Source organism: Vicia villosa, linkage group LG1, assembly GCF_029867415.1.
Source record: "Vicia villosa cultivar HV-30 ecotype Madison, WI linkage group LG1, Vvil1.0, whole genome shotgun sequence".
NCBI lineage: Eukaryota > Viridiplantae > Streptophyta > Magnoliopsida > Fabales > Fabaceae > Vicia > Vicia villosa.
In genome coordinates, this window is record NC_081180.1 from 15,171,524 (window position 1) to 15,193,258 (window position 21,735).

At 35.1% G+C, this 21,735-nt stretch overlaps 1 protein-coding gene across 1 annotated transcript; it reads left to right on the forward strand.

The window, feature by feature from the left end:
• The first annotated feature begins 8,012 nt into the window (after nt 1-8,012).
• On the forward strand, nt 8,013-9,136 carry LOC131601546 (pathogen-associated molecular patterns-induced protein A70-like). Its single transcript, XM_058873398.1, has one exon. It carries the CDS (start codon nt 8,142-8,144, stop codon nt 8,805-8,807), a length of 666 nt encoding a protein of 221 aa, XP_058729381.1. The 5' UTR covers nt 8,013-8,141; the 3' UTR covers nt 8,808-9,136.
• The last annotated feature ends 12,599 nt before the right edge of the window (nt 9,137-21,735 follow it).

The window sequence follows — 21,735 nt, forward strand, 5'->3', positions numbered from 1 at the left end:
GTTGGTAATTTTGGTGATAGTTAAGAACATGAACCTGAGGATAGGCAGGGAGTTCTTCTTCTCTATTCTCTGAAATTGCATTTGTTTCACTTTTCTCTTCTTCAGTGAATTCAGAAGCATTGGCCATATCTTGGATTTTACCCATCTTTAAGGCGTTTTCAATTCGTTCTCCTACGACAACCAAACTTGAGAATTCGGAGGAAGCACATCCAATCATCATGTTCAGATAAGGATCTTTCAGAGTATTCATGAACATGTCTACAAGCTCTCGTTCCAAGAGTGGAGGTTGGACTCTGGAAGCTAATTCTCTCCACCTTTGTGCATACTCTTTGAAAGACTCATTAACTTTCTGAGTTAAACTTTGGAGTTGTAGTCTAGTAGGAGCCATGTCACTGTTGTACTTGTAATGCTTGAGAAAAGCCTCTGCTAATTCATCCCATGTGCGGACATGGGTTCGTTCAAGTCGCGTATACCACTCAAGGGATGCCCCACTTAGGCTATCCTGAAAGAAGTGCATTAGAAGCTTATCATTTTCTGCATACGGTGCCATCTTGTTGCAAAATGCCTTGATGTGACTCATCGGACAAGTGGTACCCTTGTATTTCTCAAAACTAGGGACTTTGAACTTAGCAGGAATCTTGATATCAGGCACTAGGCACAAATCAATAGCATTTAAACCAGAAGAGCTTCGACCTTCTAAAGCTTTCAATCTTTCTTCCAGGAGATGGAATTTTCTCTCATTTTCCTCGATCGGGAACTTGAAAGCTTCAAGTTCAGAATCGTTCTCATGACGTGAATCCTCCTTGTTATGAATTTCCACAGGCACAGGTTTTGATCCCCCATTAGCAACAGTGGTCGGAGTACCATTAGTCAACTTAGCAACACTTTGTCTGAGCTCTTCTTGCCCCTGAATGACAACATGAAGAGTCTCCAAGAGTTGGGTCATCCTCTCCCCCATAGTATCCATGTCCTTACGAAGTTCAACCTGATTTTGCTCAAGACGGTCCATGATTCTCTTCTGATTAATCCTTGTATGATACAAATGTAGGGAAGTCAAATTTGTTGATGAAGTAGAAATCTGGATTGAAAAGGACCCCAATAAGCTTCTGATAGAACTATGAAATGCATGATAATATGAATGCAATGTTTCATTTATGAGAGATCCTAAAGTCTTTTCACAATCTTTCATTTTCTTTCTTATCTCTTTTTTTTTGGAATCAAGGCTTCTTTTTTGGTATAGAGTATCTTTTCTTTTCTTTTTTCCTTTTCTATTTCCTTTTTCTTTTTCTCCTTCTTTTTTGGAAATAGACCTTTGGATCTTTCATAAATGGAGTGGATAAAACAATGATGTTATGCAATGCAGAGACATGGGATCAAGGTCCATATAATCTTAGTAACCACTGTACAATCCTCTAAATAACTTATACAGGTCAAATGTCACAGGATCAAAGGTCCGACACCTTTTTGAATAGCAGGAAAACCAATAGTCACCAACGGAACAGAATAGTCACCAACAGTACCTGTCATGTATATCCCACCCCACTCACAGGTGAATCTAGGTCAAGGTAGGTCAATGGCTTCCAGCGTTATCAGTTCTCCTGAAACACCATCATTGTCGCAAATACATGCCAACAACGGTATCTCATTTGAACCTCGACTGGTCGTGGGTCTCATGATCGCAATCAACAGAACCTGACATTCTGTTGGCGTCATGACTATCCACTCTATCCTAGGTATCCTATGCGTCACTCTGGCCTGGGTATTGGGCCTTTTACCTCATAAAATCATCCCCACCCAACCTGCAAACAGAGAAAATATGTGGTCCCCACGGGGACCCATAATATAGTCCAGAATGCGAGAAAGTAAATATGACATGCAAGCAGGAAATAAACATGATATGCAAGCATATATATACAAAATGTAAACACATAAACAAATAAATAAACACCCAATAAATGAAACAAACAAAGGCTAGGATCGACTTGCTTAGGTATTCCCCAGCAGAGTCGCCAGCTGTCGCACGCTCGCGAAAAATGAACAGAGTCGCCACCAATATATTTATCCCATAAGGGAAAGGAATATCAGAAAACCTAACAAAGGAAGGAACAGGGTCTTGCGACCAGAGAATCTAGGTACGGGAGTCGGTTACGCGAGGGGAAGGTATTAGCACCCCTCACGCCCATCGTACTCGATGGTATCCACCTATGTTTGTTTCTATCTAAAGGGTGTATAACTATGTCTATGTCTAAATATGCGAATGAATGCAAAATGTAGGGAAAATAAAGAATTGTACTCGCACGGGCCCTACCCCGCTGCCTACGTATCCTTTTCAGGAATCAGAGTTACCGTAGCTCGGCTCACGATTTTCTGTTTGTTTTTGTGTTTTTTAATTGGGCGGAGTCAACGCTCGCGTTCTTGCACAAGGGGACAGCCTAGGATGCAATGGAACGGAGATAACGATGCCCTTAAGAAGAAGAAAGAGATTGGTTTGTGTCTTTTAGGGTAGATGAGTGATGAACAGTTCCCAATACCGGGCCACTCACCACTTTCTCTACTTTGCTTTAGTCTGAACCATTGTTAGATGTTTTAAAGTGTTTTTGGTTGTGTATTTTTTAAGGGGAATTTACTTCACGATTCGAATCACATAAAATGTATAATGATCGAGAAGCAGATTAGGGAATGAATCCCACTCACTTCCATCCCATTATGTAATGTTTGAGAAACAGATTAGAGAATGAATCCCACTCATTTCCCTCCCATTAAGTAGTGACCGAGAAACAGATTAGGGAATGAATCCCACTCGTTTCTATGCCACTAAATGATTGAGAAATAGATTAGGGAATGAATCCCACTCATTTCTCTATCACTTGCTTAATGTGATTCGCATCTTCCTTTTATTAATGTTTTAAAGAGTTGAAAAAGAAAAAGAATGCAATAGGGAACTATATCTAAATTCTAGTCTAAGTTGTCTATACAAGTCTAAATCTAATGTTAACATGGGATAGATTCTAAAATAGGCCAAAAATATGGCCAAAGACTAGGCAACAAAGTCACACAACAATTATACAAAACGAACATGGAAATGATACAAAGCATAAAGGAAGCAATTCAAGTATTAGTACAAAATTAGTCTAAAAACTACTATTTTTATGAGTTTTCATATGACAAAAACAAGAATCTTAATCAAGCAAAAGAATTAAAATAAAAGCCTACTAATATTTTTGTGATTATTTTTCTATGTCAACAATTTGTACTATAGTCCAAAATCTAACAAGGGAAATTAGTATTACCTAAAGCCTAACAAGAGTAATGATCTAATCTCTAAAACTTATCAAAATCTTATTGTTTTTATATGTCCTTTTCATCTAAAAAATCTAGAAAGAAAAATGCTAAAAGGAAAATCAAATCTAATTAAAAACATGAAAACAGGGGGGTTCAGTCTGAAAATAATGGTGTACACAGCAGATACGCAGGCCCAGGTATATTGGCCTAAACAGAGTTTTTTTTTGTTCAATCATTCAGCACAAAAATGAAAGATGTGCATTGGGCTAAGGGGAGTGTGGAAAGAAATTCGTGTGTGGCCCAACGTTTATTGATCACATTCAGATTTTTATTTTGTTTCAATTAGTTCAAATAACCCCGATTAATTATAACTAATCAATGTGTTAACTTAATTAATATTCATAATTATGATTAAACAACAATTAAATAAAGAAGAGAGATTAGGTCAAATACATGTGACCTTCGGGCTTTCACGTGAATCCCTTCTTCTCAGACTCTCTCTTCTTCAATCTCACGGCGGCGTCGGTGGATCTTTCTTCTCCGACGAGATTCTCACTCGAATGCCAACCGAAAACAATGATTCTCACCTCAAATCTCTGAACACACGCGAACCTTTCTTCTTCTTCTTCTTCTTGGATTTCTACCGCGCCTCATTGTTGTTGTTGCGATGCGATGATGATTGAAGCAATGATGGTGAAGATCGATGATGATTGAAATAGATTGTTGAAGGTTGAAGTTGAAAAGAGATCGACGGAAGAGATTACGGTGATTTTGCTGTTGAAATGCGAATTGTTGAAGGTTCGTGATGGTGAGTTCCAACTCTCTTTATTTTCTGTTATGTGAAATTTTCCAGTTCCTTCCTTTTTTCAATGGTGAATTAAGTGGAGGATTTTGCAGGTTGAGGACGAGAATTGTTGAATTCGGTTAGAGTTTTCTCTGTTGAATGGTAATGGATCGAGAGAGAAATTGAAGATTGAGGTTACAGACTGAATTCAAGAAGATTTTTTGAGAGAGTGTGGAGAAGATGAAGGAGATTGAGAGAGGTTCAGGTTGAAGAGTTTTTTGTGAATTCAGGAGTGAAGGTTGATTGATGGTGGGAAGAAGTTGAGGTGAAGAGCTGAGAGTATGAAGATTGAAGGGAGATGAAGATTGAAGATGAATTGTGTTGAGAATGAAGGAAAAATGGAGAGGAGGTTCTGAAGATGGTATGTGAAAGAGATGAAGAAGAATGAACCAGAGGAAGATGAAGATTATGAGATGGTATCTGAAGATTTTGTGATTGAGGATGGAGGTTTTCTTTTATAGGAGTGAAGAGAATCGGTTCTTTGAAGGTTAGTTTTCACTCTGATCTTTTTGTTATTTTGGTTCTCTCTGATTCTGTTAATTCAGTTGGGATAATCTGTTAGTTGGTTTGTAGAAGTTAGTTAGGTGGTTAGAAACTCTATTTTTCTGTTATGGTCAGTTAGAGTTTTAGGAGAAGTTAGTTATGACAGGTGGTTAAACTTCTGTTGGGATAGTTGTTTCACACTAGGCTTCAGAAGTTAGTTAGAGGGAGTGACTTATGACTCTGTTTGAAGGTTGTTATGGAAATTAGTTACACTCAGTTACATTAGTTATGAGCTGAAATTATTAGAAAACGGTTAGGAAACTGGAGGTTAGAATTGGGATGGATAGCGTTTTTAACTCTGTTTTCTGAAATTGCCGCGGGGCTTTTTCTTTGTATTGCAGGGCTGCTGTGTGTGAACGGTTCGTAGGACTTATATGAGATGTATGGTGATGCTGATAGCAGGCTGATGGTATACAAAACAGGGCAGGTTTCAGCAGTGTAGCGGCAGGGCCGTTTTGAGGCAAAGTGAGTGAGGTCTTCACAAGGTATGGCTGAATGAATCTGAGTTTGGGGTTTGGAATATTTTTGGATAGCAAATGGGACTGTTTGTATGGTTTGAATTGATTTCTGTTTTGTGTTTGTCATTATGCAGGCTTTGTTGGAATGGAGACATGGCTTGGTAATGTAGTATACATGGAAACAAAATGATCATGAAGGAAAGATGATGAAGATGGAATTGGGATAATGGCAGCTTGAAGATCAGGACAATAGACTTTAGGAAGTTCTAATCGACTTTGTGTAGATTTTGTATGAATTTTCTCATGTATGTAATGGTAATTAAAGCTGGGTTTTGAAGTGGAAAGTTAAATGCGAGACTAGTGTTAGGCATATGGTTAGGTGTTCTTATTTTGACTAGATGATGTAATGGCATTGTATGAATGTTTGTAATGGGATTGGAATAAAACTTTGAAATGTGTTGAATTTGTAATGCAAGGCCCTCTTTATCAAACATGACGTTTGGACATGTATTTTCCTCCTTCCAAAATTCAAATTCTCTTTTGTTCTTTAGAACCTTGAATGAGTATCAACAAATATGATGGAAGCCATAAGTCTTAAGAAGGACTATGCTTGAAAAGTCATCCTCCCATGATTGACTTTGATAAAAAGTAACAATTCTGTCAAGTATCTTCTAGCTTGAAATGATTCATAAGTTCCTTCATGTTTCCAACCTTTTCTCTTAAATATGTCTCGTAGTCCTGATGATGAAAACCCTTAATCCATAAGAACAACCATAAACTCTCTAAGTCCCAGTTCGAATCACATAGGAGAAACAAATGAATCATTCTTTGTTGGATATTTACACCTCAAAATCAATATGAAACCTTAATAATTCAAAATCTTTGATCCCAATGTCAATTGTTGATTAACGATGCATGATGTTAGATGACCTAATAGAGGTATGCACATGAATGAAAAGTCTAAGCCAGATGAAAGTAAAAGGGTAGGACAAATTTGGGGTATGACAAAACTAAATGAGGCTGTATTTGTAGAACAACCACTGGGATATGTGAAAGAAGGAAAGGAAGACAAGGTCTACAAGCTTAAGAAGGCTTTATACGGATTAAAACAGGCACCTAGGGCCTGGTATAGCAGGATTGAAGGATATTTTATTAAAGAAGGGTTTGAAAGATGCAACAATGAGCCTACTTTATTTGTCAAGATTGAAGGAGGTAAAATTCTTGTTGTTAGTATCTATGTTAATGACCTGATATTTACAGGGAATGATATTGATCTTTGTGAGAAGTTCAAAAGCTCTATGAAATTAGAGTTTGACATGACAGACCTAGGAAAATTAAAATACTTTCTAGGTGTTGAAATACAACAAAGTTCTGAAGGTATTCATATGTGCCAAAGAAAGTATGCTCATGAAGTCCTTGATAGGTTTGGAATGAAAAATTGCAATTCAGTGAAGAATCCTATTGTTCCAGGTACTAAGTTATCAAAGAACAGTGGAGGTGCAGATGTGGATGCAACATTGTTTAAACAAATGGTTGGAAGTCTCATGTACTTAACCTGTACCCGGCCGGATATGATGTATGTCGTATGTTTCATAAGTAGGTACATGGCTAAGCCTAAGGAAGCACACATGTTAGCCGCAAAAAGGATGCTTCGTTATTTAAAAGGAACCATAGAAATGGGGGTGTTCTACAAGAGAGGAGTCAAGGATGAGCTGCTGGCCTACACCGACAGTGATTACGCAGGTGATATAGACGACAGAAGAAGTACATCAGGGTATGCATTTTTGTTGTCTAATGGAGCTGTATGTTGGAGTTCAAGAAAGCAACCTGTTGTATCATTGTCTACAACTGAATCAGAGTTTATTGCAGCTGCTGCTTGTGCATGTCAAGGCATTTGGATAAAAAGAATACTAGATCGAATTGGTCATTCTCATTGTAAGTGTATTACAGTATTTTGTGATAATAGTTCCACAATTAAGTTATCCAAAAATCCTGTAATGCACGGAAGAAGCAAACATATCGATGTGCGATTTCACTTTTTGCGTGATCTAACTAAAGATGGTATGCTGGAGCTGAAGCACTGCAGAACAGATGACCAATTAGCAGACATCATGACCAAGCCACTAAAACTAGAAGTATTTGAAAGGCTTCGCGGGTTACTTGGGGTCCGACCAACAACAGATGTAAACTGATTGTTATTAGCAATGTCAGTTTAGGGGAGGAAATGTTAAGTAAGTGGAGCATAATTAGTGGTCATAAGAGTAGTTTTAGTCAAGTTTGTTGTTTCATTTTGCTGAGTCAATAATCCTAATATTTAGGAGAAACAGACTTGCATCAGTTATTGAGTTGTTCCTTTATTTTAGCCACTTCCACGTTACTAGGCTTGTAAAACGTGGTAGCAGTTTGTTTCCTTTGTAGTAGCTATTTATGCCTTTGTTATATTCTTTCTGAATAAGAATCATTCTCAACATTTTGAGAGATATTTTTCTGTTTAGAGTTTGATTTTTCAACAAATTATACAATCATCAAGGAAATTGGCGACCACGAAGAAAGTAAAAAGCCCAGCTTGTTTATATAATGTGGCTGAGTTATGAAAGTATCAAGAGAGAATAACTCCCAACATTTCTTTTGTTTATCTATTGCTATCAGGATATTTAGTCCTTTGTTTTTGGATTCGAATATTTCTGTTTTGGTTGGATATTAATCCAAGTTTTTTGAGTAGAATTTGAAAATTTGATAATATTGTCAAAAATAACAACAACATCAATATTAAATTTTGATTCAAGTGTTACGTCGACAGCCTAACAAAACGACAACCTGCCATAAGAAGTAAACGTCGACAAGACAACTGAACTACAGTAACAAGTGGTTCATGAAAGAATCATGATATTTTTATCAACAGTTTCTATTTTCTTTCTTAAATAGACCCCCATATTTCTCTACATTACATCCATTAATTTCTTTCATCTCTCTCACCAACCAACACACTACGTAGAAACCTTCTAAACCACAAAATGACAGACTCCATAACTGGTAGTAATTTCGTAGCAATAGCAACCTGGTTTGCACCTTCACCCCTTTTCGTCCTTGTAAACCTTGTCATCGGTACCATAGCTCTCGTTTCTTGCTTCAATGCTACTCCCAAAATCAAAATCATCGAACGAGTCAAATCCATTAATACCCCTAACTACTACAACCACCAAGAACAAACATCTAGTAGTACAATTACAAAACCCGAGTCCACTCAACCACAACTCGTTGAAACACCAACCTTGTTAAAGCGTGTAGTGTCCTTCAATCTCTCCCTTCCTAAACTTGCGCCAGTAAAAACACATTACCTTCAACCGGAAACCGAAAAGTCATCTGCTGAACTGGATCAAAAACCGGTTTGTGATTCGGCTGATGAGGAGAAGAGGAAGGTGGAACTGAAGAGATCGGTGAGCGAGAAAGAATGTTCGATGACGTTGGACTGGGAGGAGGAAGAGGATGAAGAAGCGTTGGAGAGAAGGAGACCTGCGACCGCGATGGCGAGAAGTGAAACGACGACGTGTAAAGAAGATGAAGGGGTAGATGCAAAAGCTGATGATTTTATTAACATGTTTAAGAAGCAATTGAGGTTGCAGAGGCTTAATTCTTTTGTCCGGTATAGAAACACACTTACACTTCCCTCCTTTGAATAGAGTAGTTGTTCATGGATAAGATGCAAAATAATATTTATATAAAGGAAGAGAAAAAGAAATGAATATTTATATTGATGATTTTATCAATATGTTTGATTGGGAGACTAGTTTCTGAGAAATTTTATATAGTGTTATTTAACTATTGAGAACTATGATATTTTGTTCAAGTAGGCTTTGGTAGATATGTTTAGGAAATTGATTCACATGTAACAACTGCAATATTGCCTGCGAAACATGAGCTAAGGTTAGGCTTTTGCAGGTCAAAGTTGTTTTTTTGGACAACAAATTAATGAGATTGGATAGACATTACCTTATAAATATTGTTTTTTAGTTAATCAATTTAAAATGAAATTTAAATAAGTTGTATAAATAGAACTTTATTGAGTGATTTAATCCATCTAATATTATAATTACAAACAATTTTAATCGATTTTGGATCTAAGATCATTTGACATTGTTGTCTATAGGTGTTTTGGGGGAAAGCCTAAGTGTTATGGCTGGTCTGGTTCTTTTTGACCAATATCATGCTTAGAAATGATGTCGATTCTTTTTGTTAATACCAATTTTAATTGTAAGAAAGATAATTTGATTGACTTAATCACACTATTAGACCTACGCTTTAACAAAAAAAAATGGTATTAACAAAATAAATCTAACAAGCAATTTTTAGAAAAATGGTAAAAGTCTAAACATGAAAATCTATAAAGAAAATTAAAAGAAAATAGAGAAAGAGATGATTGTACTAGGACTTATACTGGTTAAGCATGTATGTCCTTCCATTTTGCCTAATTTAGTTATCAATAGTAAGCCAATAAAAATTCGTGGGATTCCTCTATTTTGGCAATTATACATTGTGTAAATTATACAATCAAGAAATCAGATGCTGAAATTAAAAACGAAAAAAATAATCTCAATATGAATCTTTCCTACTTCTGCTGTGCACAATCCTAGAAGCAAAATTCTCCAAGACCTTCGACCATTATTGCTTGTCCTCTTACTTAGATCCAAGATCCACTCAAGCATTTGTTTCGTAACAATATTTACTTGATCATATTGTTCCCTCTTGTATGAGCTCTTAGTTCAACATTATGGGATAAAAACTCTTAACCTTGTTCCGCAACTACATTCTCTTGACACTAACAAAGTCTCAATGCTACAAAAAGCATATACAACAACACTCATTTTACCACGGAGGACCCTGGTGATATCTCTAAATTCATACGCCAATATTTTTTATTTCTTAATTAAAAATAGTTAACATATTACCAAAGTTGTTTAGAATAACTGTGGTGGTATCATTAATCTTTCATGGGTCTGAATCTCAGCGCCAGCAAATTCGTGATTTCTTCAGTATTTTGGTTGCGTCTTTCATTTTTATTTTTAAATAAAAAATAAAAGTGATATCACTACGGTTGTTTAAATCAGCCGTTGAAATATATTTTTCAACTTTTTTAAAATTTTCAAATACTTAAAACCCAACGCTCTTTTTTATAAAATTTCATTAAGTAAACCATATATCACCACGGTTGGTTTAGATGACTGTGGTGATATGATTTATTCACTTAAGCAAAACACAACAAGCACATCTCTTCAGTAGTCATTTTTTTTGTTTCCATTTGCGAAGCCGTTTTCCTTATGCATCTAAAGTAAACTTTAGTTGTCATTGTTTTGATGTTTATGCTTATGTTGTTGATGCTGAAACAACATACATGCTTATGTGTTTTACCTTATGACAATATACATAGATTTTATGAGTATATTTTCTATGTTCTTCTATGATGATATGTGATCATAAATACATGCATTGATGTTGGTGGTGTTGTTTATGTTGTTTACGCCATCGTGATTGATGTTTATGTTTTTGTCTTGATGTTGAATGTTATATGTCTTGATAGACGGCATCTTCTTCATCTTGTAACACTACTACAAAAAGTGCGTATAACAATGCCAAAGTCACCAAGGTTCTTCCCAAAACCGTGGTGACACTTCTAAACTCAAACGCTAACATATTATTTTTATTTTTTAATTAAAAATTTTAAGGATATAATTACGGTTACTTCTGTAACCCTGATGATACAATCAAGCTTTCTTGTGTTCGAACCTCAGCTCCCTCAAATAATTTATTTCTTTTACGTTAATGCACGCCTTTTCATTTTTATTTATATTTCAATAAAAGATAATAGGGATATCTCTACGATTCTTTTGTAAAACTGTTGTTACACACTGGCAATTCTTTATATATATTAAACACTTAGTTTCTATTTTTCCACTGGTAAAAAAAATAACCCTAACACCAACGCCGTAGACATCGTCGGAAAGAAGACAACAACATCTATACAATGTTCTACTTTGAGGTTTGTTGTTGTTCAGTTTCATTTAAATGTCTCATTTGAAGACAATCTCATCCAAAGGTATTTCTATGTCTTTTTCCGCTGTAAAATCTCGATCTGGAAATTTCCGTGGTTGTGATGGTCGTATGGTTTCGTACCAATGCAAGAAGGGACAAAATAAAGGAAGACTATTTTGGAGATGTCTATTTTGAAGGAGTGATGAAACATGTAATATGTTCATATGAGATGACAATATGGTAGAAAAATGGGGAAATGAAGATGAGAGCTTCATGAAGTCAAAGTTGGAAGGTTTGAGCTATTTGAATGTTATGTATGAAGATTCAAAAAATAAGAACAAGAAATTGAAGAACAAACAGAAATTATAGAGTGTCGAACCCCAATTTTTGACCCGCATATTTCATTCATCATTGGCTTGTCCCATTTTATTATGTATATTCATCATTTAAACATTGCATCGTTGCATATTCTGCAAAAAAAACAGACTTTTGATAAAGTTGATAAAAATAGCTTGCATTTTCACATCTTTGCATATTTTTATTCGAGTTACCATTTTTCAAATTTTTATTTTAGATTCCATAGATTTTAGTTTCTTTATCATCATCATTTTAAATAAAATATAAATTTATTTAGATAATTGTAGATTAATTTTTGTTATTATTTTATTTTTAGGTTTAGATTTTATTTAGTTTTTTATTAATAAAAGAATACATACAAACAAAAAAAGAGATGTGCACAAAAAATAAATTCTTGTCTTCACGTGTCCCTGCTATGCCATGCTGCTACCTCTCCACCATGCCATAACACTCCAAGAAACCTGCTTCTTGCTGCTGCACATAACTGTCCAAAACTTGCACAAAAATGGCAAGACAAGTCCCTGCATCAAAAAGCAACAAAAACAGTTACTTCAATTGTTCAAATCTTCATACCGTTTTCCCCCCAATTCTACATCTAAAACCCTAATCTCAGCCTATATAAAGAGCATAAAAACTCAGTAACAAGGGGGGAGGAACCGAAATAAAGGAGGCCACATTTCACTAATCTAACAGAGAACTCTTCCTCCAAAAGCCACGAAATTCACAAACAAAACCTCTGCTCAATCTCCCAAAACCTCAACCAAACTACCCCTTCATACACCAACAATACTACACTAAACTTCGGCTTACCAATCCCTTACCCTTTCACTTACAAACCCTCAACATCTCAGCCTCACAAAACTCTGCCCAGAATACTCTATGTGCATACCACACAAACCTCTCAACACCATAAATCATCACTGACAGCCTCCACACATCATCATACACCATAACCTACAACAAATCAAAGCCAGAAAAATATACCCATTCTTCATTGAGTTCGCCAAACCGTAAAACCTTCATCTACAGCAATATTCAACTCAGTCTCACCACACTCACAAAAGCATACATACAGAAGCAACAGAAACGATTCAGAAAAAGAAACAAAGAGGCAAGTAGCGGATTCAGAAGCTAGTAGACGAAGAAGGAAGCAACCGAAGAAGAACAAGTACCTGGGTTTGTTGTTTCTGTTTGATTTACACTTTAAATTCCATCTTGTAATTTGTAATCTCTGCTACTCATAATGAAACTGGGCTTTAGGGATTGATTCGGGGATAGAGGGTTTAACATGTTTGTTTGCTGTTATACTATATTCATCCATGATTGATCCAAATCGAGCGAACAAATCAAGAGAGAGGTTGAGAGTTTAATCGAGTGAACCGTAAGAGAGTGAGAGATTCGTACGAGAGAGTGAGAGGCGATAGGAGAGGAAGAGAAAATTTAGGGTTTTCAACCCGTTTCATTTCAGTCATAAGGGTTCGGATTCGGGTCAACCCGGTCCACCCATGTGTTTGTGTTTTTTTTTTGTGTTTTAATGTTTCCTTGGGCCTTACACCCTCCATCCGGGTTTGGCACCTCCCATGGCCCATTTCTTTATTTTTTATTATCTTTTCTATTATCTTGGTTATGTATATAACCAACAATTAACATTTTATTATTAGAACTCTTTACATATAAAAATCACAAAAAAATATATTTATTTATTTATTTTATTTATTAAAAGACAAAAATATATTTTCTTTTGTACATATAGAATTTTTTCCAAATATTTCAAAATGATACAAAAATAGCTTTTTTTTTTTTAATTAATTGAATCGAGTCTTGAGTTTTAATTGGAGAAGAAGGGTTTGTACGTACCTATACAAATTGTTCTTAAACATTTAGGCGATGGCCGTTAAGCCTTTGTTTGGATGTTTAGACTCCATTAAAGACTCTTTCAAACTCGATTTAATTCACATTTTTTTTACAAAAAACACTTTTCTTTTAACATTCAAATCATTTTATCTATAATGGAAAGAAGAGTTTGTACGTACTTGTACAATTTGTTCTTTAAACATTTAGGCGATGGCCGTTAAGCCATTGTTCGAATGTTTAAACTCCATTAAAGACTTCTCAAACTCGATTTAATTCACCTTTTTTTTACAAAAAACGCTTTTCTTTTAACATTCAAATCATTTTATCTATAATGGAAAGAAGAGTTTGTATGTACTTGTACAATTTGTTCTTTAAACATTTAGGCGATGGCCGTTAAGCCTTTGTTTGGATGTTTAAACTCCATTAAAAACTTTATAAAAATCAATTCAACAAACACTCTTTCAAGTATCTTAAGCGATGGCCGTTAAGCTTTTGTTTAAATACTTGGATCCAATTAAGTGTCTTTCAACTCATCAAATCATCTTCATCACCTACGAGGAGGTTGTACGTACTTGTACAATTTTCTCTTTCAAGCATTTAGGCGATGGCCGTTGAGCCTTTGTTTGAATGTTTGATTTCTCTTAACAAACAAACTTTTAATTAATTCACACCTTTTAATTTTAAAACCCTTTTTATAAACGAGACACTTAGTCAAAATTCAAATGCAATTATACTTCCACATATGAAGCACGAATGTTTTCCACTCGAATGCGATGATGGCCAAAATCCTGTTTTAACTGCGATTTAGTCATCCATTTTTGTAGTGATGCAAACAATCTATTATCCATGTGCGCATAGTATTGTTTGAATGCGATCGAGTACCTCTCGCTAAAATCAACCAACAAATTTGGCGATTTAGCCCGAACTACGATTGCTCTGACTTTCCCATTGCACTAGGGAATACGTAGGCACAAGATACAAATTTCTTGGCGAGCACAATAATAAAAAACTTTTTTTTCCCTTTCTTTCTTCCAACCTAATAAATAACGCAAATAAATATTAAGCTAACAATCAATCATAAGATTAACTAAATGGGTCCCATCGAGTACGATGGAAGTGAGGGTGCTAATACCTTCCCCTTGCTTAACCGACTCCCGAACCTAAATTTGGTTGCGATGACCATCTTATCCATTTTCATTTTTTATTCGTGGGTTTTATCGATATTTTCCCTTTCCTCTTTGGAATAAATAAAGTTCGGTGGCGACTCTGTTGTACTTCGAATGCGTGAAAACGCGTCGAGTCACATTTTTACCGCTACAGAAAGTGGCGACTCTGCTGGGGACTACCTTAGAGAGTCAACCCTAGTTTAGTTTTTTTTTTTTCTTGTATTATTGTTAGCTTTATTTATTTGCTTATTTATTTCCTTTATTGTGTGATTTTTTATTGTATGGTTGGAATATCTTGATTTTTGGCACTTTGTGGACAAAGCTCTACACCCGAGCTCAAGAAACACATAAGATAAGATGGTGGGTTAGTATTAAACTTGCTTGACGTAGTGTCAAGTGGGAGATACTAATACCCCGCCTAGAGTAGGTCCTTTGAGAAGATGTCTTTGGTTAAGTAAGTTATTTACTTGAGCGATGATGTTTTCAATTTGGATCGTTAACTCCAGGGACCTTTAGAAAAACCCTTAAACCATGACTTTTTTAGGAAATGGTGGTTTCGCACCCAACTTGCGTAACGTAACTATTACTGTGGGTAAGTGCGAAACTCACACTCAGAATAGGCTTAATTTGAAAACACAGTTGGGTGGTAAGTTATTTACTAGATGACTGAGTTTTCAAAAGGAGTTTGTAACTCTGAGAACCGTGTCTAGAACCTTGTTGGAAAGAACCTTAGAACTATCCTATTGTGTGCCACTTTGTGCTGAAAAATCAAAATGTTTATGTTCCATATGATTTGAAATTCATTACATGTAAACCATACATGACATGGCATACATCTTTGCATAAAAATAACAAAAATTTCATGCATCCATATTCATACAAGTTGACAACTCATATTGTCTGTCTTCATCTTCAACAGTCTTATGTTCACTGTCAAGCTGATTCCTCAACACTTGGGACTGAAATTATGTTTCAGTAAACGATGGAAGAGCTTCAACAAGAAGAAGTAAATCAACTGGGTCAAGAATGACAAGTTACTAGTGTTTCAGACATGATAGATCCTCCTTGTCACTAATTAGTCACTAGGCCTTGTTTTCTTCTGTTTGCAATTTCCTTATTTTGTTTTGTGTAATGCATTTGAACTTTGTTTGTTCTTGAATGTTTAATTTTAATGAAATGAGCATTGCGTATTTTGATTCAATCCATTGTGTTTATCTTTATGCTTTATCTTTCAAACAATATATATCTCTTATTCACTTTCTTCTATCAAACTTGTGTTTTATGCAAAGATTGGAGGGAGGATGATGACAACGAAATGCCCAAGTTGTTGAATTGTATGCTTTCAAATAAAACTTTGCTGATGATGTACAGGCATTGTTTCAATCCCAAACACTGGAGAAATAAGGAAGTTAATCTCTCGTCAACCCCTTTGAGCCTAGAAGTTGGTGTTTCTTTCTGTATGAAAAAACCCACAATTTTAACCTGGGGCAGGGTAGTTCTCAGTTAATTTGGTTGTGCATTCAATTTCAAGAGAATCATTAAGTACACCTTTCAATAAGGGTTTCAATCAAAAGTGACCAAGATGGTTGTCATTAATCATTATCAAAGCATTCACTATCTTTCCAATACAAAAAAATATATTTCAAAAAAAAGAAAAAAGCCCGCTAAGTCAAAACCTATGAAGGAGACTTAGGCAAAATTGGGGCATCCCGCTGGCTGTAATCTCAAATGAAACAGTTTAAGCAAAAGTTAGGGATATAAGAAAAAAAAGAAGTCAATAAGTTCCTGAACAATAATAAAACATTATGACTATCGAAAGGAAAAGGTGACTGCCATCTCAAAAATTCCCTTGGTCTTTAAACCATCATCATTATCATAGGTGCAATTCCAAAGCCTCTTGGAGCCTGAATGCATAATTTGAATTAACTGAGCGTAGGATTGGAGATCATCGCGAAGAATGGGGTGGGTACAAATATACTTTGAGCCTATATCCTTTGTTTTTGAAACCGTGAACCAAGCCACGTTACAACCTTCAAAAGACCTAATTGAAGCTAGGTTTATTTTGAAAGCATACTACAACAAGGTTGCGTTAACCTGACTCCTAAAGATTTTTGCAAATTGTTTGTTTTACCATACCTTTTGCTTTATTCATCACTTTGAATGTTTAGACAACTGTGTTTGGACCTTTGATTCATTTTCTTTACATCAATAACTCCTTTACAATAAATGACTTTGATATCAAAATATGCTTTGAACATTGCATTAAAATTACCATTTTTGAATGAACATTTTATTTGCAAATAAGTACTCATCTTTCAAGGAGTTCAAACAGTTGAGAAACTTGACCAGTGATCCTATCAGGGGCACGTTACTTCAAGATCCTGTTGTTCAAGACTTATATTGGGGCATGTGTTCCCGACTTTCATTTTCAAGAACTGAAGCAACGATCAGGTAACAATCAGTCAGTCAGGGGCATTCTTCTTCAACGATCCCCAAGCAGTTTATCAATCCTTCTCAAAAGGATCATCAGTGCGACAAGACCATGTTCAACCATAACCAGAGTTGACAATGTTCTTGTGTTGAGGAATCAGAGTCTCGATCTATCCTCACAAATGAGTCTACCTCAGTTGTCATAACCAATTGCATTGCATTCATCATTCATATGTCATGCATTGAAAGTATCATATATCATACATATTCATGCGGACTATCTCATGTCTTGTTGTTTTTAACATCCTACCTTATGGTCTAAGTCCAACTTATGTAGCACTTATCAATTTTCTGTCTTCATTCATGTTTTATCTTGAATGTCCCTAATACTTTCTTCTCGAAGTTCAATCCTGTTTTATCTTGTTTGTCTTTGGTGTCGTCTCATTCATGTTTTACCTTGAATGTCTCTGATGTTTTCTTAAAGTTCAATTATGTTTTATCTTGATTCTCTTTGATGTTATCCAATCATGTTTTACCTTGATTGATCTTTGATGTTGTCCTCATTCATGTTTTATCTTGAATGCCTCTGATATTTTCTTTTTTAAAGTCCAATCATGTTTTACCCCGGTTGCCTTTGTTGCTTCAATCATGTTTTATCTTGATATTCTTCAATCATGTTTTATCTTGATATTTTTTTATCATGTTTTATCTCGATTGCCTTCGTTGGTTCGATCATGTTTTATCTTGATTCTCCTTCAATATTTGAGTCAGTCATGTTTTATCTTGGTTGTCTTCGATCATGTTTTATCTTGATTCCCACCTAATACTTAAGTCAGTCATGTTTTATCTTGGTTGTCTTCGATCATGTTTTATCTTGATTTCCACCTAATACTTGAGTCAGTCATGTTTTATCTTGGTTGTCTTCAGTCATGTTTTATCTTGATGTTCTTCAATCATGTTTTACCTTGATTGTCCTTTGATGTTCTTCAATCATGTTTTACCTTGATTGTCCTTTGATGTTCTTCAATCATGTTTTACCTTGATTGTCCTTCGGTATTCTTCGATCATGTTTTACCTTGATTGTCCTTTGATATTCTCCAATCATGTTTTACCTTGATTATCATTTAATACAGTCTCGATCATGATTTTATCCTCCTCTCGAAGTTCAATCACGCTTTACCCTAATCGTCAATGTTGCTTGGCTTTCCTCTCCTATTTCATTCAAGTTTTACTCCTGATTACCTTTGATGTGATTGCATGTTTCAAATTTTATTCCCCACAGAATTCAGAGTGTCTCATATCATATTGCATTCAAAAAAGTGCCCATTGCATTAATGTCATAAGCATTGTCGCGGCGATCTTAGGACAAAAATTGTGTACTTTGTATTTAAGTCTCTTCACATCTTCGATAGAAGAAACTTAAATAGGGGCATCTGTCGAACCCCAATTTTTGACCCGCATATTTCATTCATCATTGGCTTGTCCCATTTTATTATGTATATTCATCATTTAAACATTGCATCGTTGCATATTCTGAAAAAAAAAACAGACTTTTGATAAAGTTGATAAAAATAGCTTGCATTTTCACATCTTTGCATATTTTTATTCGAGTTACCATTTTTCGAATTATTATTTTAGATTCCATAGATTTTAGTTTCTTTATCATCATCATTTTAAATAAAATATAAATTTATTTAGATAATTGTAGATTAATTTTTGTTATTATTTTATTTTTAGGTTTAGATTTTATTTAGTTTTTTATTAATAAAAGAATACATACAAACAAAAAAAGAGATGTGCACAAAAAATAAATTCTTGTCTTCACGTGTCCCTGCTATGCCATGCTGCTACCTCTCCACCATGCCATAACACTCCAAGAAACCTGCTTCTTGCTGCTGCACATAACTGTCCAAAACTTGCACAAAAATGGCAAGACAAGTCCCTGCATCAAAAAGCAACAAAAACAGTTACTTCAATTGTTCAAATCTTCATACCGTTTTCCCCCCAATTCTACATCTAAAACCCTAATCTCAGCCTATATAAAGAGCATAAAAACTCAGTAACAAGGGGGGAGGAACCGAAATAAAGGAGGCCACATTTCACTAATCTAACAGAGAACTCTTCCTCCAAAAGCCACGAAATTCACAAACAAAACCTCTGCTCAATCTCCCAAAACCTCAACCAAACTACCCCTTCATACACCAACAATACTACACTAAACTTCGGCTTACCAATCCCTTACCCTTTCACTTACAAACCCTCAACATCTCAGCCTCACAAAACTCTGCCCAGAATACTCTATGTGCATACCACACAAACCTCTCAACACCATAAATCATCACTGACAGCCTCCACACATCATCATACACCATAACCTACAACAAATCAAAGCCAGAAAAATATACCCATTCTTCATTGAGTTCGCCAAACCGTAAAACCTTCATCTACAGCAATATTCAACTCAGTCTCACCACACTCACAAAAGCATACATACAGAAGCAACAGAAACGATTCAGAAAAAGAAACAAAGAGGCAAGTAGCGGATTCAGAAGCTAGTAGACGAAGAAGGAAGCAACCGAAGAAGAACAAGTACCTGGGTTTGTTGTTTCTGTTTGATTTACACTTTAAATTCCATCTTGTAATTTGTAATCTCTGCTACTCATAATGAAACTGGGCTTTAGGGATTGATTCGGGGATAGAGGGTTTAACATGTTTGTTTGCTGTTATACTATATTCATCCATGATTGATCCAAATCGAGCGAACAAATCAAGAGAGAGGTTGAGAGTTTAATCGAGTGAACCGTAAGAGAGTGAGAGATTCGTACGAGAGAGTGAGAGGCGATAGGAGAGGAAGAGAAAATTTAGGGTTTTCAACCCGTTTCATTTCAGTCATAAGGGTTCGGATTCGGGTCAACCCGGTCCACCCATGTGTTTGTGTTTTTTTTTTGTGTTTTAATGTTTCCTTGGGCCTTACACCCTCCATCCGGGTTTGGCACCTCCCATGGCCCATTTCTTTATTTTTTATTATCTTTTCTATTATCTTGGTTATGTATATAACCAACAATTAACATTTTATTATTAGAACTCTTTACATATAAAAATCACAAAAAAATATATTTATTTATTTATTTTATTTATTAAAAGACAAAAATATATTTTCTTTTGTACATATAGAATTTTTTCCAAATATTTCAAAATGATACAAAAATAGCTTTTTTTTTTTTAATTAATTGAATCGAGTCTTGAGTTTTAATTGGAGAAGAAGGGTTTGTACGTACCTATACAAATTGTTCTTAAACATTTAGGCGATGGCCGTTAAGCCTTTGTTTGGATGTTTAGACTCCATTAAAGACTCTTTCAAACTCGATTTAATTCACATTTTTTTTACAAAAAACACTTTTCTTTTAACATTCAAATCATTTTATCTATAATGGAAAGAAGAGTTTGTACGTACTTGTACAATTTGTTCTTTAAACATTTAGGCGATGGCCGTTAAGCCATTGTTCGAATGTTTAAACTCCATTAAAGACTTCTCAAACTCGATTTAATTCACCTTTTTTTTACAAAAAACGCTTTTCTTTTAACATTCAAATCATTTTATCTATAATGGAAAGAAGAGTTTGTATGTACTTGTACAATTTGTTCTTTAAACATTTAGGCGATGGCCGTTAAGCCTTTGTTTGGATGTTTAAACTCCATTAAAAACTTTATAAAAATCAATTCAACAAACACTCTTTCAAGTATCTTAAGCGATGGCCGTTAAGCTTTTGTTTAAATACTTGGATCCAATTAAGTGTCTTTCAACTCATCAAATCATCTTCATCACCTACGAGGAGGTTGTACGTACTTGTACAATTTTCTCTTTCAAGCATTTAGGCGATGGCCGTTGAGCCTTTGTTTGAATGTTTGATTTCTCTTAACAAACAAACTTTTAATTAATTCACACCTTTTAATTTTAAAACCCTTTTTATAAACGAGACACTTAGTCAAAATTCAAATGCAATTATACTTCCACATATGAAGCACGAATGTTTTCCACTCGAATGCGATGATGGCCAAAATCCTGTTTTAACTGCGATTTAGTCATCCATTTTTGTAGTGATGCAAACAATCTATTATCCATGTGCGCATAGTATTGTTTGAATGCGATCGAGTACCTCTCGCTAAAATCAACCAACAAATTCGGCGATTTAGCCCGAACTACGATTGCTCTGACTTTCCCATTGCACTAGGGAATACGTAGGCACAAGATACAAATGTCTTGGCGAGCACAATAATAAAAAACTTTTTTTTCCCTTTCTTTCTTCCAACCTAATAAATAACGCAAATAAATATTAAGCTAACAATCAATCATAAGATTAACTAAATGGGTCCCATCGAGTACGATGGAAGTGAGGGTGCTAATACCTTCCCCTTGCTTAACCGACTCCCGAACCTAAATTTGGTTGCGATGACCATCTTATCCATTTTCATTTTTTATTCGTGGGTTTTATCGATATTTTCCCTTTCCTCTTTGGAATAAATAAAGTTCGGTGGCGACTCTGTTGTACTTCGAATGCGTGAAAACGCGTCGAGTCACATTTTTACCGCTACATAGAGATTTTCTAGAAATTTGAAGATGTTATGTTTTGTTATCTCCTTTATGTTTAATATTTACTTTATTATGAAATGTAATAGTTGAAGATGTTATATATATATATATATATATATATATATATATATATATATATATATATATATATATATATTTAGGGTTTAGGGTTTGAATTGCATT

Bases quoted from the DNA above. Each gene is read 5' to 3' on its own strand.
- LOC131601546 (XM_058873398.1), top strand. From the start codon at position 8,142: ATGACAGACTCCATAACTGGTAGTAATTTCGTAGCAATAGCAACCTGG.